At 43.2% G+C, this 17,804-nt stretch overlaps 1 protein-coding gene across 2 annotated transcripts in view; it reads right to left on the reverse strand.

Annotated features, from left to right (window-relative positions):
* ILDR1 (immunoglobulin like domain containing receptor 1) overlaps nt 1-13,511 on the reverse strand; it is a 34,482-nt gene extending 20,971 nt beyond the window's left edge. For both annotated transcript variants that reach the window (XM_006073425.4, XM_006073424.4), the window contains exons 1-2: nt 13,207-13,511; nt 186-356 (exon numbers count right to left, since the gene is read on the reverse strand). In XM_006073425.4, the coding sequence (XP_006073487.1) occupies nt 186-356; nt 13,207-13,261 (226 nt within the window). In that variant the 5' untranslated portion in view covers nt 13,262-13,511. The remainder of the gene's footprint in view (nt 1-185; nt 357-13,206) is intronic.
* Nucleotides 13,512-17,804: the final 4,293 nt, after the last annotated feature.

The following is a 17,804-nucleotide window of genomic DNA, read 5'->3' on the forward strand; positions in this document are numbered from 1 at the left end:
AGTTATGTCATCTACTTGGCCTCAGCTTGTCTATCTATAAAATGAGGGAACTGCAATAAGCAATCTTTCTGGCTTCTTCTCACTATAAGGATTTGTGATCCTAAATAATTCCTAACCCTAATGGCAGTACTCCACAGAGGGGCCTTGGGAGAGTGGGGGGCAAGAGTGGGGAGGAGGGCACTTACATGCAGAGTAGTAGTCAAAGATGGGGTCCTTGCAGAAGGACTTGAAGCGCCACGTCACCACCACATCCTGGAGCTGGGCAGAGGTGGTGTAGTCACATTTGAGGATGACCGAGGCAAACAGGGTGACATAGCGCTCCGTGTGCTGGACCGTCACCAGCAAGGACATGCAGCCTGCAGCCAAGAGCAGAAGACAGTGCTGAAGGACGCTAAGGGGTGACATCCTTCTATTTGTGGGGCAAGAAAAGCAATGTCCATAAGCAAACACACTGCCTGGCTGGTTGGGAGCAGCTCACAGGCAATTGTCTTACTCAGCCTGGGCGGGGTTGTGGTGGATATTGCAGACACCCTGGAGGAGACGGAGGGAAAAAAGAGGAAGAATCATGACTCCTAAGTTGGCTACAGTCCATATGGAGTGATGACACATCCAACAATGAGAAAGAAACGATATTAAAAGAAGGCCATAAAAGAATGACTTTGCTAGTGTAGATATTTTTTCATGTCACTTCTCTTCTTAAAATGTTTTCCCATTTCCCTAAGGATAAAGTTCAACCTCTGTACCCTGGCCTAGGAGACCAGTCAGGTCTGCTTTCAGCCTTTCTCTGGGGCCTCATCTCCCTTCATGCCCCACCCTGACAGAGGGCTTTGGACACTCTTGACTTGCCTCCATCCTTCTTGTGCTAGGATAGATGTCTTCCCCAGGTCATCCCAGGTGTACATCTCTTGGCTGGAGCACTCTTCCACATCACCAGTTGCTACTGCACTCCCTTCACCAGGCTAAGCAAGACTTATTTCTTAGGTTTTCAGCTGCACCCTTGCCTCCTCTGACTGCAAGTCTGAAAGAGGGGGCTTCCTCTGTTTTCCCAAAGTGCCCTGCCCTATCTCTGGCAGTACTTTTCACACTTCTTGGGGATGGCCTGGCTACTGTAGGCTTGGAGGCCTACTGGGCTTGCTTCTGGCTCACTGTTCAAACACAAGAGCCTCATACTGGCACCCGGCACCTCCTTAAAAAGTGAAGTCACTCTTCATGTCCAGCTCTTTGCAACCCCATGGACTGTAGCCTGCCAGGCTCCTCTGTCCATGGAATTCTCCAGGCCAGAATACTGGAGTGGGTGCCCGTCTCCAGGGGATCTTTCCAACCCAGGGATCAAACCCAGATCTCCCACATTGCAGGCAGAATCTTTACCTTCTGAGCCACCAGGAAGCCCTTAGCACCCAACAAATGTATGTTCATTCATGTTGAATACATGATGGAATGAATGACAGTGAAAACTGGAAGTACAACTGGCCCAACATAAACACAAAACAAATTAAAAAAAAAAAAATGATCAGACTGACAATTTTTTTTCACAAAAGATTTGAAGGAACTAACAATTTTTCTTTTATTTTTAAAAACTTTCTCCCCTTACCTTCCAAATCTACAGATATACTTAAAGCTCCAAGTCTGTGTTGATGAGGAACCAGGTGGCACAGAAATGTCAGGTGGGACTTTGACATGGTCCGAGGTCCACACATTACCAGCATCTTCAGATGTTCCTGTGTCAATATGGATTCTAGGCCCAGTTATAGGGGCCTTCTTATAGCAGGTTTAACGTGGAGAAATAGTACTCAAACTTGAGCATACATCACCAGAAGTACTTGTGACAGCCCAGATCACTGTCAGCGGGAGTTTCTAATTCAGTAGGACTTGGGTGGGACCCAAGAACTTACATCTAATACATTTCCAGGAGATTCTGATACTACTTCTCTGGGCACCGTACTTTGAGGACCACTGGTATAGACTAGCTAAACTAAACCCAGGCTTTGGACTCAGATACAGTTGGGTTCAAATCAAACTGTACTACTCACTTGGACACTGGAGAAGTTATTTACTCTCTCTGAGCCTGTGTTTCCTCAGCTATGAACAGAGATTGTATAAGTACTAACCTCATCAGGTCCTTGCAAGAATGCAGTGAGATAATCCACACTTCTGGCACCTGCCATGGTAACTGGCAAGGTGCTGGCATATATGCTGCCATGTTGGTGACAGTGTATGAGTCTTTTTCCTTTTCCCCTTATTCTGAGGGCCATGGAGAAAGGGGTTCAAGTTAGAAGTCTCTCCAATAGAGTTCTCAAGTGGAGCTGTGTTCATTTTGACTGAGTTACTCCCACAAACAAAACAGTCACCCCCCCACCATTCAGAGCTGGGTGGGCCTGGCTCAATGGCCAGAGCCATGAGCATGGTGCTGGGTCCTGCCTCACCTAGACACAACCCTCCTAATACAGAACACCATGGTTTATGATGGGATCAGCATCCACTTTTCTCATGTCCAGAGACAGCAAGATGCTGTGCTGCTTGGGACAGACTCTGGCCCCCAGAAACGACCTGAGCCCTCTTCAGGGCTGAGCTGTAATGAGGATGTGCCAGTGATAGCCGTGCTAGAGAGGGTCTGCAGAAGTGTAGGGGGAGACCTGTGGGTGGGGAACCATCACAGAAGGAAGAGAGAGTTACGCTAGATTCTAAAAACAAGGTAGGATTAAGATGATATGTGAAAAACAGGAAGAGGGCAGAGAGACTCATTGAGTCACGATAGAAGAAAGGAGTGAGCAAAGGCACTTATCATGAAGAGGCCGTTCCTTGGGGAATCTGAAGGAACCAGTCCAGCTGGGGCCTCTGGCTTTACGGAAGACAGATGATAAATAAGGTGAGATGATGGTGGGGAGTGGGAGTAGGCAAATGGGATGGTGTGTAAATTGCACTCCAGAATCTGTTTCTAGTTAATGGATAATCACTGAAGGTTTTTCTGAAAAAGAATAATAAGGTGAAAGTGGTGTTTTTAGGAAGATGGATGACTTTCTTATTTAGCTGTGAATGGGAAAAGAGCATCATTTTGAAAATAAGCCTTGAGGAGCTTGTTGGGGGGGGTGGTGCGGGGAGGGCAGGGAGAGTTGCTGTCTCTACTAGCTGTAGGATTCCTGAAGTCAGTCCAATAAGAATCAAGAGCTAATGACTAGTATCTGAAACTTAACATGGATTATTTCATAATCTGATTTTTTAACTTTTGCTTCTTCACCTTCACCACCTCTTTTTTCCCAGAACTGACCTGGATTAAACCTTGGAGCTTTTACCCAACACAGCTTTAACTGAACAGAAGAAGCAGCTGCAGTAAGATCTGACAACAAATAGAATGGCATTGTCAACATTAGCTTATTTTGATCAGTAACTTGCATTGATTGAAATAGAAAAAAACTGACTGGCAATCTAAGCAAAATCCTAGACTCACAAAGAACTTTCATATTATTTCCTTCTACTCACTATCTTTATGAGCCCCGGGGAGAAACAAGCTGTGCCATTGCATACACAGCAAACCTGAGACTGGACAAAGCAAGTGGTTTGTCTGTGGTCATTCATTTTCTAAAGTGGTTGGAACCAAGACTCTGCCCTGAGCAGAATCAAGCTATTTTTTAAATAGAGGAAGATGTTTGGTATTCAATAGCTTGCAAATAATCAGAGCATGGGGCCAAGCTACACATGCAATACTTAATATACTACAGGCTGCAGTTACTCTAATACCATCATTAGTAAACTATGTGTCCTTGATTTTGTCGAATGGTAATCTGATACAAACGACAGTTTGTTCAAAGGACTCCAGTCAACGTTATTTGTATAGAGGTGGAATATATGCGGGGGGGGGTGGGGGGTGGGGTGGATAGTACAGGTGTGCCAGGAGTCAGAGATAAGTATTTGGTTGGAGCCAGAAATTACTCTGGGGTAACTTTGAAGATGGCTGAATCTGACACCCTGAGGCAGAAGAATGGGGACAAGGGTGATCACCTTCATTACCAAATGTTCACTTAGCATCTCTTCCATGAATGCCCTTATTATGGACAAACCACACGTGGGGTGACATGACTCACCTTTACCGTCAGAACTGGCTTTGCTGCTCTTTTATCCTTTAATTTCATCCCTTAAGTGAATTTCAAGCCTTGAATTATGCCAGGTTGCCATGTATTTGACCATATCACACTCACTCACACTCCCTCCAGGGGTCTGTTAGCCCCACAGCACCCTGCACAGTTCCCAGACCTTCACCCCCTGCCCAGTCCCACATGGAGAGCGAGGGCGTCTCTCAGGACAAAGGTACTGACCGACCAGCAAACCTTTCTCCCTTCTTCTCAGCTGCTGCTCTGGATCTTAGCATCTACTGTGTGCCAGGTGATAATCATACACTGTCTCCAGTCCTCACAAAGACCCCTAGGGTGGGGTCAGTCCTGGCCATAGCTGTGGGCAAAAGTTCAGAGACTATAATAAGCCAAGCCTTCTCAGCCTCAGTATTTTGAACTGGAGTCTTGCTCACACCAAAACTCAATCTTTCCCAAGCAAGCAAGCCTGACCTTCCAAGCAGAAGTCAGGAACTGGACTCTCAAAAAGCAGGAGGAATTTCCAGATTGGGAGGAAGGGGAGGGAAATAGCAAGACAGCCCATTTCAAAGTCAGAAACTTCCCATCTTCTCCTTTAGCCTCTAATTTCTCTGTAAAATTAACCACATTGGGCATGCACGCTATCAAGCAGGTAAAGTTTTCAAGAAAAGACTAAGGGCAGCAGAATCTGGGCTGAAAATATGAAGAGATTTAAAAAGATAAGTGTTCTGTTTATACATGTCCTGGTTGCATCTTTGATCTTTTAAACTTAGTTCTATTGACTTATCAAATTCTTAGATTTTCTTTCTGTTCTCCTTCTCTTCATCATGTGGCATCTCCTTCTCCCCAGTTTATCACCATCTAATTTCCTAGTTGCCTTTATAATTTTCTCCTTAAATTCTGGAAACTGTGTTTTCTGGGTTCAAATTTTGCCTCCACTCCCCCACTAGCTAAAAGACCTGACAAGTTATTTCCAAACTAAGGTTGTTTCTCTACATGCAAAATTAGGATGATGATAATATGTGTTTGAATAAGTAATAGTGAGGACTAAAGGAGATAAATATGTCCAGCATTTAGCAAAGAGCCTGGCACATAATAGACACTTGATAAATGTCAGCTATTATTTGTATCGTTTTTTATCTTGTCCATTTTAAGAGGTTGAGATCAACTGAGAATAGTATGTAAAAGCATTTTTGAAAGAATTAAAATAATACAAATGTAAGCAGTCATTACTGCCTTCTTTTTGCAAAATGAGTTACTGCACTAAAAGCTTTTAAAGCTGTGTCTTACCTGGCAAACCCATTCAGTTGGTCTCCTCTGTGAAAGAGGAAGAGGGATCTGTCATATAAGGGTGGAAAGGTGACTTCAGATGAGATAACGGAGCCCATGGGAAGGAGAGAAGGGGAAGGGGATTCTCAGTTTCCCGCCATGAGGTACTTTCCAAGACTACGCTGATGCGCAGAGTGGGGACTATCATTCTGTGTTAAGGTGGAAGGAGAATATACCAAAGAAAGAAGAGTATCTTTACAACTCAATGCCATGTGTTCCCAAATAGATGCATATCTTTGCACATTTATTTATTCAGCCTGTTTTCCCCATGTAGTAGAGTGGGAAAGATGTTTAATAAGTTTCTAGAAATTATCATCTGTACAGCATAGGGATCTAGGTAAAATTTTTTTTTTAACTAAAAATCATTTTCAGGGGACTGGTTGGCATTTCCCCTCCTTTTCACATGAAGGGTCTTGCTTGGAAGGGAGTGGCAGGCAGGGCGGAGAGCAAAGTGTTTCCCAGCAAGGGGCAGTAGCCTACTGCTGCCTCGATGGAAGGTCTTGATTCCTGTTTTTCAGGCACCCAGGCACCTCTGCTCCAGTCAGCAGGTTAACAAAAGTACACAGATTTAATCCTATCAGAGTTTATGTCAGGGCAAGCTATCTCCCCAAGTATATTTACCATCAGTACTTGTCATATTTCCTTAGATAACAGTGCAAACAGGAAAAGAATCCAGAGGAAGAGGGCCTGGCAATGCATGGACAAGAGTTAAGGGGCAGGGAGAGCTGGGACAGGAGAAAAGGGGAGAAGAAACCGGTTGGGATGCAGAAGGAAGTACGTCTGTGAGTTCCACGGTTAACAAAGATCTGGGTGCACTTAACAGTGGTAGGCTTGGCGTGGCAGAAGCCTATGGCTGCCCTGGGGAGGAAAATGTAACTACTGAGCATTTCGATGTTGGTCAGCATGGTATTGAAGGTTTATTATACAGTATGTCCTTTAACCTTGGCAAATCCCTATGAGATCAGCCTTATTTTCATCTCAATTTCATAGATGAGGAAAATCCTCAGGTAGATTAAATAACTGGGTTGAAGCCACATAGCTAATAAATAGCAAGACTAAATTTACGCTTATACCTCTAAAATCCCAAATCCTACTATTTCCACTGTACCACTTGCCTTCTAGGTAAGTTTCCTAATGGCAGAGGTTTAACCCCTTAAGGGACATTTACAAATTTACTTCAATCATTTTGTAGAGAAATCCCTTTTTTTCTTCATAAGATAAATAATAAGAAACTTAAACAATAGAGAAGGGTATAAAGTAAAAAGTTCCTCCTTGCTCACCATGAACTCTAGTCTCCAGAAGCACCATAATTTTGTGTCTATCCTCCACATCTTTTCCTACACTGTTTTTTTTTAAAATTAATCATATTATGTGCATTAACTCACAATTTTGTTTTTTCTTCAAACAAATGAAATATCATTATATTCTTTATCGGTATAAATAGATATAATTTTTTTAGTGACTGTGTGAAAAGTCACTACATGGATGAACCATAATTTACCCCTTTTGCTAATGATGGGCATTTAGGTTGTTTCTAAATTTTCATTATCACAAACAATGCCGAAATAACTATTGAAGTGAATACCTTTATGTTATATTAGGTATCTCTTTACAAAAGTCCTTTTTTATTCCAGTAGGATGTATTTCTCAAAGTGAGATTGCTAGGTCAAAGGGGATGAGGCTTTTAATAAATAATTCAGTAAAGAAATTTATAGTCCCATGAGCAGTGTGTGACACTCCCATGTATCACCACAATCTTTCCAACAGGGGAGAATATCAATCTTAAAAAAAATTCTGATAACCTACTAAGTGAAAAAAATAGCTTCTCAGGTGGTTTGAATTTGGTATCCTTTAGTTATTATGAGTAGAGGACAACAAGCCCTGAGAGGCAGATGCTCGGGGTTTCCCAAAGTCATTCGCTCAGGCCAGTGACTCAACCGTGTACCCACATGCTAATCTCAGCGCACATGCAAATTTAAGTCTCACCAGAATGACAAATTTCTGTGTGCCCTGGGCCTCCAGAGGTCACTCACTCACTCACTCACTCACTCACTCACTTATTGAATACCTACTATGAGACAAGCGCTGTTCCAGATGATGGGGGTAAAGTAGCTGATGAGAGACAAGGTCCCTGAACTCTTGGAACTTATACTTTTGGTGGGTAAGTCAACAATAAACAAGTAAATGCGTAAACAAGGTACATCTGGTCATGGCTGAGCTTTACAGGATTGCTCAGAAACTGGTAGAGCTTTGTATAACAAGTCCTGCTACTCTGCAATAAGAGCCAAGACAGACACCCAGGCTCAAATCCTCCTCATAGCTCTTCTTGGCTGTTTCAGAATCTAAATTGGGCCCCAAATCTAAATCCTCCTCCTCCTATTCAAACTTGGGTTCTTCCCTATTTCCCATCTCAGTCAATGGGCAAGACTGAAAACTAGGTCTTGTCCTTGACATCTCTTTCTCCCTCACACTCCCTACAAAATCTATTATCAAACTGCGTTTATTTATCTCCCTACTATTTCTGGGATCCGTCTCTCTCCATTTTCACCATCACCCCAGCACAAGCTCCATCACTTCCAGCCTGGATACTGCTTCAGTTAACTGGTACATGCACACACTCTGGTTTTCTTCCATGTGAATAGCACACTGCTGTCCACCTCCCAACTCTTTCTCTTTAAATATCTCCAAAAGCTGTCCACTGTTCTCAGGATAAATACACAGCCTCCTACCATGATCCATGAGACTACGTTATCTGGTCCTACCCACCCCTGCCTCCTTCCCACCACATGGAAAAGCTTCCTCCTCTCAGTCATGGAGACATTCTTGCCATCCCTCATTCTCACTGAGCTCCTATTCAGCAGCCTTGCACATGCTATTCATTTGTCTGGGATGATTACACCTCAGGTGTCAACTCAAGTATCATTTCTCCAGAGACGGCCTCCCGAATGAGCAAAATCCGTCTATTACAACCTCTTGTACCTTGTATCTCTTTCTCATGGTCCCTGTCATAGCTGTATTTCCACATTTCTTTGTTTGTCCTTCAGACCATAAACACCATAGAGTCCAAGGCCATGTCTACTTTTGTTTGACAGCATGTCTGGTACATGGTATACATTAAACATCTGGCAAATAAACAAATTCGTACAAGAAAGGGTAAACTGCCTGGAACAATTTTTAAGTGCTCTGAAAGTACAGAAAATAAATGGTTAAAGTTAACCATTTGTAATATGGCCAGACAAAAAGCAAGGAAGAAGAGAGTATGCTGGGGGTGGGAAGGGTACAAGAGGATGCTCATTGCAGTGGAGACATAGCTGCCCAAGTTAGTGAGGCCAGAATGAGTAGGTCTTGAATTCCAAAGAGCTTTAATCCACTCATACAGACTATGGGGATCTAGTAGAGGTTCTTAGAGCATTAAAGTGAAGGAGCATGCATGCTATACGTTGCTTCAGTCGTGTCCAACTCTTTGCAACCCTATGGATTGCAGCCCGCCAGGCTCCTCTGTCCAAGGAATTTTCCAGGCAAGAATTCTGGAGTGGGTTGTCATTTCCTACTCCAGGGGATCTTCCTGAACTAGGGATGGAGCCCTTGTCTCTTATGTCTTGTGCATTGGCAGATGGATTCTTTACCACTAGCGCCACCTGAGAAGCCCACTAAAGTGAAGGTGGGAAAAATTAACCCAAAATTATCATCTGTGTGGAGAATGGTTGGAACTAGACAAAGAAGTAGCAGGCCTAAAGGTAAGGAGATGGTTAAGCTGCTGGGATTAAGCAACAGAACATGGTACTGGGTTTGGGAAATGAAGAAAGTGTCAAATCCTTTCCTTGACCCACCTAAGATGTGTATTTTGGAAGATCTAGAAATGAGTACCAGAGAAAGACATGATCAGTCTTTTTAATTCTTAAAACACACAATTTTATTTCTCCCCTAAGGACTTCAAATAATGAAATAAAGTATTAGGCTGAAAGAAACCCAGGCAAACAGTACAGTAATTACCCACCATCTCATCCCACTGCATTGCTGTTGGGGCAAGATGTTTAATAATTAACATCTGGCTAGACATCCCAGGGGCTTCCCAGGTGGTGCCAGTCATAAAGAACCACCTGCCAGCACAAGAGACATAAGAGACATGGGGTCAGTTCCTGGATTGGCAAGATCGCCTGGAGGAGGACCTGGCAACCCACTCCAGTGATTTTGCCTACAGAATCCCATGGACAGAGGAGCCTGGTGGGCTACAGTCCAAAGGGTCACAGAGTTGGACACGACTACAGTGACTTAGTACACATACATGCAGACATCCCAGAGGTAGTCAATTTCCATTTCTACCAGGATTCAATGAGACAGAACAAACCTGCTCCATGGTATGAAATAGATGTAAGAGCATGGCCTAAGAGTGAGGATGCCAGAATCCTCATCCCAACCCTCAAACCAACTCCACTGTGTCAACCTTAGACATCTGACTTCTCTGCACAGATTTCCTTATCTGTAAAATTGGCTGGGAGGGGAAGACAAGGACTGGGGGTGATTTCTACTTGTGTTCCCAGAGCACTGCATTCTGAGAGGTACTTCAGGGAGCCTCACAGGAGGTGAGGGGTGGGGCAAGGGAGAGGAGCAGTAGGCAGTCCCTTATCCACCACCTGAGAAGCTCCACTTTACTATTTACTATATCAGGGACCAAGGCATATTAGGGCTTCCCGGGTGGTAAAGAGTCTGCCTGCAGTGCTGAAAACCTGGATCAGGAAGATCCCCTGGAGAAGGAAATGGCAACCCACTCTAGTATTCTTGCCTGGAAAACCCCACGAACAGAGGAGGCTGGCAGGCTATAGTCCATGGGGTTGCAAGGAGTCAGACATGACTGAGCAACTTCACAAATGTATTAGGTCTTTAGTATGATCCCAACCTTCACAACCACCACCAAATGAAAGCGAATGGTTTAGATGCTAAGAATCTTGTTCTTTAGAAGTCAGCTGTCTGATTTCCCAAAGAATGGTAACACAAGTTGATAGCTACATGGATCTATAAGTTAACACCCTTCTAAGATCTTTTTAAAAATTCACAAAAGCACAAATGACACACAACCTTCTAGCATCTGGGGGAAAAAACTAACTTTTCTTTCCAGGAATAAAGTTTGAGTTTGGATGGTGGTAACAAGTGCTATTAGCCATTAATGCAAAGGGCTGCAGGAACTTAATTTAGCCTTATCTTAATAGTCTGTTTTAAGAAGCAAATATTACTTGTGTGATAAAACTTTCTTTCTTTTTAAAGAAAAAAAGTTTAGAGAATTACACACACAAACCCTCTGATCTCGCCACAGCTCCAAACATAAAGACTATGGTAACTTCACAGGACTTCCTGACCTCAGAGGCTTTGTCAGAAGCCCAAGCCACACTGACTAGCCAGTGTACCCACATCTGACATAATCTCATTACTCACCCACACTTTGCAACTGCAGAAACTTGGATGCTAATCAGAGGGCTGGGCTGCCTTTTCTTTAGAAACAGAAGACAAAAAGGTGATAGACCAAAATGAATACATTCTAGTGCAGGGTTTTCCAAAGTTCATACCTCAGTTTGCAGTGGATCTTGAAAAAAAAAAATCAACTTACTGGATTTTTCTAGTAAGTTGCTGCTAATTTGGGGATAACTTTCTATGAATTTAAATGTTACTAAAGCAATATTTATTAACTTAATACTTTTAATCCAACATGGTGACTGTTTTTTTTTTTGTGTGTGTGTATACCTCTTGTTCCTATTTTATAAATCTCATATATGTGTGTACATGTCACAATGCAAACTATATTTCTTCTGGACTTAGGACTTTTCCGTGTTTAGCATTCTCTGGTTTTAAAATGTGTAACGCAGGTAGGCTTCCATTTAATGAATACCAGGCAAACACGGCAGTCTGTATTATTTGACCACCCCAGCAGGAAATGGCAACCCACTCCAATATTCTTGCCTGGAGAATCCCAGGGACAGGAGAGCCGGGTGGGCTGCCGTCTATGGGGTCGCACAGAGTCGGACACGACTGAAGCGACGCGGCAGCAGCAGCATCCTGGCTACTCACATAGCATGGCTGGTTCATGAACACATGGAGCTCTACTTTCCGAAGACTTTGTCCATTTAGCAATTTGTTTACTTTAAGAATATACACTTTGGTTATGGTCATTGTATTTGAAAAATATTCAGTGCTCAATATTCCTCACAAAAACAGAACAGCTTTTAAAATATGCTGGTGATTTAAGGATTGAGGTTTATACCCTAATGGAATTTTTGTCTGTAAGGCTTCTTTCCTTATTCTTTTTTCCTAAATGACTGCTGGCTACAAGTCCTAATTCTGGGGATGGCATGCTCAGGGCGAGAGTGAAAGTAGACTTCAACTTTCCTAAAAAGATAGCTCAAGCAGTTTCAGAAATCCCTAGCTGCTATGGAGTTTGAGCTAAACATGCGAGGCACAGGAGAGAAGTCTGTGCAAAACTGTGGGATTTTTACGAATTTGTTTTCAGTCTAAGCTGGTGACTGCTCTAGTGGAATTTCGGGCACTTCCATTCGGTACAGTTCAGTCCATTTCCTTGTGTATCATGAGCGTCCAACATTCACCCTCCTCAGCTTCAGACAATTTATAGGACCCACATTCTACAGAAAATGTGGTAAGCCAAAAGACCTTAGGGATAAACAGTTTTATAGCCTTTTGCAATTCTCCCTCCCTTTCATTCTCAGCATTAAGCTTAAAAAGAATTATAGAATCTTGTCTGAATGAGATCTGATTACATCTGAGCTATCTTCATGTCCTCTCAAGCTTGTAGAAATGGAATTCTTCCTGTACCTTCATATTACATCTTTTCCCGAAGAGAAATACAAGACTCAAACTGGTCTGTGAGCAAACTGAGCTGACCTCCCACTGACAACTAAGAGGTGAGAGGGTGGCTATTCCTAAAAGAGGGAAGTAAAAAAGGTAAAATGAAATAGAACAGAGCAGAACTTCCAAGGGAACTCAGGTTCCGGTTTGCAAGGTCACACCTACATTTCAATTGAAAAGGGCTGAAAGAACCTACACATTCTTTCACTGTGCTCTCTCTTCCCACCTGATTTCACTCATGCAGATCATGGCCTGCTATTTCCCCAACTGATACACTGAGACACACAAAACCATGCTTTCAAAGCACAGAGGATTGGCCTGGAGGTTAAGGAAATGAAAATGGTGGATGGATGAGCACTTGATGGGGAGACAATGATCATGGGGTAAAGTTAGGGTAGTGAGCGGATACAAAGTAGAAAAGTGACACTGAACATGGTTAGCAAAGAACCTCCTGTTGTGATCCTATAAAATATTAATAGATTCTGAATCATATCGAACTTTCCATCATATACTGAGGATACATATACCTCTCAGGAACGAAATAAGTGTATTTCTGAGCCAATATGGTTGTCACAGTATCTAAAACCTATGGCAAGTATCAGATGAAAGGAAAAAGTAATTAGGAATTGAAAGAGTGGCGTTTCTGCCTCTGTCACTCCGGCTTTAGAGACCAAGAAGTGCCGAGGGAGCAGGAGGAGGCCAGAGGCTCTGAGTTTCTTCCTTAGTTGCACCTGTTTCGTAAAGGCCTAAGCTAATAAAAGTAAACAGGTTCCCACAGGCAGAAACTCGATCCAGTCTCCGCACATCCTGGCGCCCATGCCAAGAGCTACCAGAGCGCGGCCCAGGCCTCCACTGTCCCTCCTGCGGCCAACTCTGTTAGGCCAGGCAACAATGGCTTCCTCTCTCCTTGGGCCTGGCTAGGACCCATTTTCCCATGGCTCACCTGTTGGGAGCCAGGTGAAGAGCAGCAGCCAAGGTGCGGGCAGCTCGGAGCCCATACCGGCGCTCTCCGGCCCCTTTCAGCTCAGGGACTGCGGGGACACTGTGTCTTTCTTCATCAGCGACCCGTCCACGACGCACCACTTCGCCAAGGAATCCCTCCGTTTTGCCCTCACTCGGCGCAGCGCGGCCGGTGGACCGACCCTGGGCCCGGGGCAGGTACCGCCGCCTCCTGCCCACCTGGGGCGCTCCTCGCGGCTCCGCCTCCCGCTCCTAGCGCCGGGGCTTCCTGCTCCGCCCCCGGCCCCCGCCCGCGGCCACCTTTCATACCTGCCTCCGCCCCCAGGCAGGCTGCCAGGTGATTCTCCTCAGTGAAACAGCGTTTCCTGCCACTCTCCGCTTTGTCTACGGAGCCTGTTACCATATTTTCCAGAAGTTCTCGGCAAATCTTACGCCTAGCAAATTTCTCCCCGTTTGTAAAATTCTGTGGATATAACTTTTTAGGGAATATTTCCTGCCGTATGTTTCCATTCACTCATACATGCTTGGGAAATTCTTTTTTCCCCCACTAAAACCACACTTAAAGGAAGTTTACATGCAATGATTGTTCAGATTTTCTCGAAATAAAGATGCGGGGTATGAACTAGAGAAACAGACTTAATCTTCCAAGCTGTAAAAGAAAAGGATGTTCATGATAGAAAAGTTAGAAAAATATGAATTAATGGAAGTAAGAAAAAAATCCTGCTCCCACCACCCATAGTTAGGCATCGTTAATATTGATTTAGTCCTTTTTTATTATTTGCCATCCTACATGCAGCTCAGCAGCCCCTTGCAGACCTCAGCCACGGATTCTAAGTCTCTTTGCAGCAGGCCACTTAGGATGTAATCCCAGCCTCTCCTTCCCTGGTAGGAAGCCACCTGTAGGGATAAAGCAAAACAGAGAGAAAGGCAGCTTGCCTTCAGGAAGCAGCCAACCAATGACATTAATTTGGAAAGTAATATAAACATTGGCCAATACAAATAGACAGCCATTTTATACACCTCTCCTTTATTGGGGATTTCTCACTGTGCTCCTCATTATGTAAAGAACACAATTCTCCTTTCTTCTAGCCACCACCTTTTACCTGAAGAAAATAGTTATAAAGATCTGTTAAACGTGATTTCTGGGCTCCCCTGGTGGCTCAGACTGTAAAGACTCTGCCTGCAATACACAAGACCCGGGTTCCATCCCTGGGTTAGGAAGATCCCCTGGAGAAGGGAATGGCAACCCCCTCCAGGATTCTTGCCTGGAAAATTCCATGGACAGAGGAATCTGGTGGGCTACAGTCCATGGGATTGCAAAGAGTCAGACAGGGCTGAGTGCCTAACACTACCACTAAAGATGGCTTCTGCCCTCAGGGAACTGCCCTTCTGCTCACCAACCTTAGAAGTCAATATTATCCCTCCTAAAGTATATCTCATGTTTTACGTTGCTGGGAAGGTTCCTCTTCTGGCACTACTGGAGTCCCTCCTCTCTCCTCCACCCAGAGGAGCATCCTTGTCCTGAATCTGATTGGAGGTTTCAACCCAGTTTCTTCTTTCCAACTCTCCTCCTTCCCCTCTACTCCTGGGTCTGGCCTCTGGTTCCCCAATAGGGCCTTTCCACTTTAAGTGTTTTTCTTGTAGCCTTTTCTCTTCTATAAAGTAGGAAGTAAAATCAGGAAGTGCATGGCTAAAGGCAGATAGTACAGGATGTTTAGAAGCCCACAGTGGGATCCAGAATAGCAGGAGCAGCAGGGTACAATGTGAGCGAGGGATTCTCCCCCACCGCCTCCCAGGTTCCCTGTACATGCTCCCAGGAACACTGGGTGTGTTTTATAGTTTGTGACCCTGAAGGATTTCTGTGTCTCCTGGCTGAGAGAATTGTTCTAGGGAAATTTTCAGTTCCACTCTAAAAATGTATGAGCCCTCTTCTTAAACCTACCTCACTTAGCCCTTGCTTTGGTATTAAGGTCATTTTAACACTCATTGAAGTCAGCATTTCCCCATATTTATTCCATAGAACAGTAGTTCCATGAAATGTTAATAAATAGAATACGGGGGAAAGGGCTCTTTGATCAAATATATTCAAGAAATGCTGCTGCTAAGTCACTTCAGTCATATCCAACTCTGTGTGACCCCATAGACAGCAGCCCACCAGGCTCCCCCGTCCCTGGGATTCTCCAGGCAAGAACACTGGAGTGGGTTGCCATTTCCTTCTCCAATACATGAAAGTGAAAAGTGAAAGGGAAGTCGCTCAGTCGTGTCCAACTCTTAGCGACCTCATAGACTGCAGCCTACCAGGCTCCTCCATCCATGGGATTCTCCAGACAAGAGTACTGGAGTGGGCTGCCATTGCCTTCTCCCTAAGAAATGCTGGATTAAGCTAAATGAAACATTTTTTCAGGACCCATCAAACCCTTAGGGCTGCTATTACACATTTGCATATCCAAGGGAATATGTCTCACAGTATTTCCCAGCATTGTTCAACCATAAAACCTTTTTTCTCATACATATCTTAGGACAGATGTCCCATGGAATGTGTTTTCGGAAAGCCTGGTGGTCTAATCCAAACATAACTGGGGGATACATAGGAATGTATGTATATCCATAGGAATAACAACAAAAAAACACCTTTAACAAAAGTTATGCCAAGTGCAGTAGAAAATTTCCTTATTCTCTCTTGGGAATCACTTGGTCAACTGAACATCTACCTCCACTGCTTCCCTTGGAGTGAACATTTAACTTTATATGGTTAGCAACTTTCTTTTCTTGCCATCCTTTAGCTTTAACTGTCTGAAGCTAATTTTTATTTACATGTTCTTTTCTTTTCTCCTTTCTTAATAAATATGCACATAGATGTATAAATACGACAATATTCTCAAACACAGAGGCATATGCACATATGGATTCAGTATTCAGAATAGTCATGGATACAGTTTCAACTCAAAAGTACATTTATATGTGGTGGGATCATAAGCTCAGTACTTGGTTTTGGAGCCTAGACTAGAGAACACAAAGAAGCACAGTATGGCTACAGTAGTAACTAAGGGTGTGTGCTCTGAAGATAGGTTGCCTAAGTTTGCATCTCAGCTCTGTTACTTACAAGCTGGGTGTTCATATGGTTGTTAACTTTATATGGTCCTTAGTCTACTATGGTGTATCTTTTTTCTTCACCACTTATTAAGTATTATGTACCAAGTAATGTCCTAAGTACTTTACATGGACTATCTCATTAAATTCTCACAATAACTGTATGAAATAGAAACTTATTATTAATCCCACTTTATAGATGTGGAAACTGAGATACAAAGAAGTACCTTGCCCAAGGTGACAAAGCTGGTAAATGGTGGAATTTTGAGTCTCAGTGAGGCAGTCTGATTCCAGACCTTGTGATCTTAGCTATTATACCACCATATACTCTCACTTACTTGTGTCTCAGTGTATATAGTTGACTCTATGTGGAAAGAACAGTTTCTTTCCACTTAAACTATTTAGCCCCAAACAAAGAAAAATTCTATTCCACTGCCATGAGCTCTCCTGGGCCAATGATTTTGCCACCATGTGCCACTCATTCAATAAAGATTAGATAAGAGTATACGTTTGTTTCAGAACAACAGTTCTTTCATGGCTAGATATAGAAGTAAAAAATCACGACCTGCTGATAGTGACTGAGACAAAAGTATCCTCATCTGCAAAATAATAATAGCTACTATTTATTAAACACTTACATTGTGCTAGGCAGTATTCTAAGCACTTTTCTTTTTAACTTCAATAATTCTTTCAACTATACTATGTGGCAAAGACTATCATTGTCCCCACTTTATAGCTGAGGAACTTGAGGCACAAAGATACAGTTATTTACCTAGGGTCACCCAGCTTGTAAGTAACCGAGCTGAGATGCAAACTTAGGCAACCTATCTTCAGAGCACACACCCTTAGATACTACTCTAGCCATACTGTGCTTCTTTGTGTTCTCTAGTCTAGGCTCCAAAACCAAGTACTGAGCTTATGATCCCACCACATATAAATGTACTTTTGAGTTGAAACTGTATCCATGACTATTCTGAATACTGAATCCATATGTGCATATGCCTCTGTGTTTGAGAATATTGTTGTATTTATACATCTATGTGCATATTTATTAAGAAAGGAGAAAAGAAAAGAACATGTAAATAAAAACTAGCTTCAGACAGTTAAAGCTAAAGGATGGCAAGAAAAGAAAGTTGCTAACCAATGTTGTACCATTTGGAGTGTGTCATTCATTTTATATGCCAAGCTTATAGCATAACACCTAGCATATAGGTAGTGCTCAATAAATATTTGTTGAGCTGTTAATCCATAGTTTCTGGAGGATGTGACATGTAATCTGGGTTTGAAAACAAATAAAATTTTGCCAGAGTAATCCAAGCAGAGGGATCAGCAGGTCAAGAATCATGGGACCAGGAAATAGCAAAGCTTAATTATAAGCACTTGAGTTCTGCTAGACTATAAAACAAGGTGGGGGAGTGGTAGGAAAGTATGTCAGAGAGCTAGCCAGGGTAAATAAAAGGCCTTGCATGACCGGCTGGAGAACTAACCTTC

Source organism: Bubalus bubalis, chromosome 1 (assembly GCF_019923935.1).
Source record: "Bubalus bubalis isolate 160015118507 breed Murrah chromosome 1, NDDB_SH_1, whole genome shotgun sequence".
NCBI lineage: Eukaryota > Metazoa > Chordata > Mammalia > Artiodactyla > Bovidae > Bubalus > Bubalus bubalis.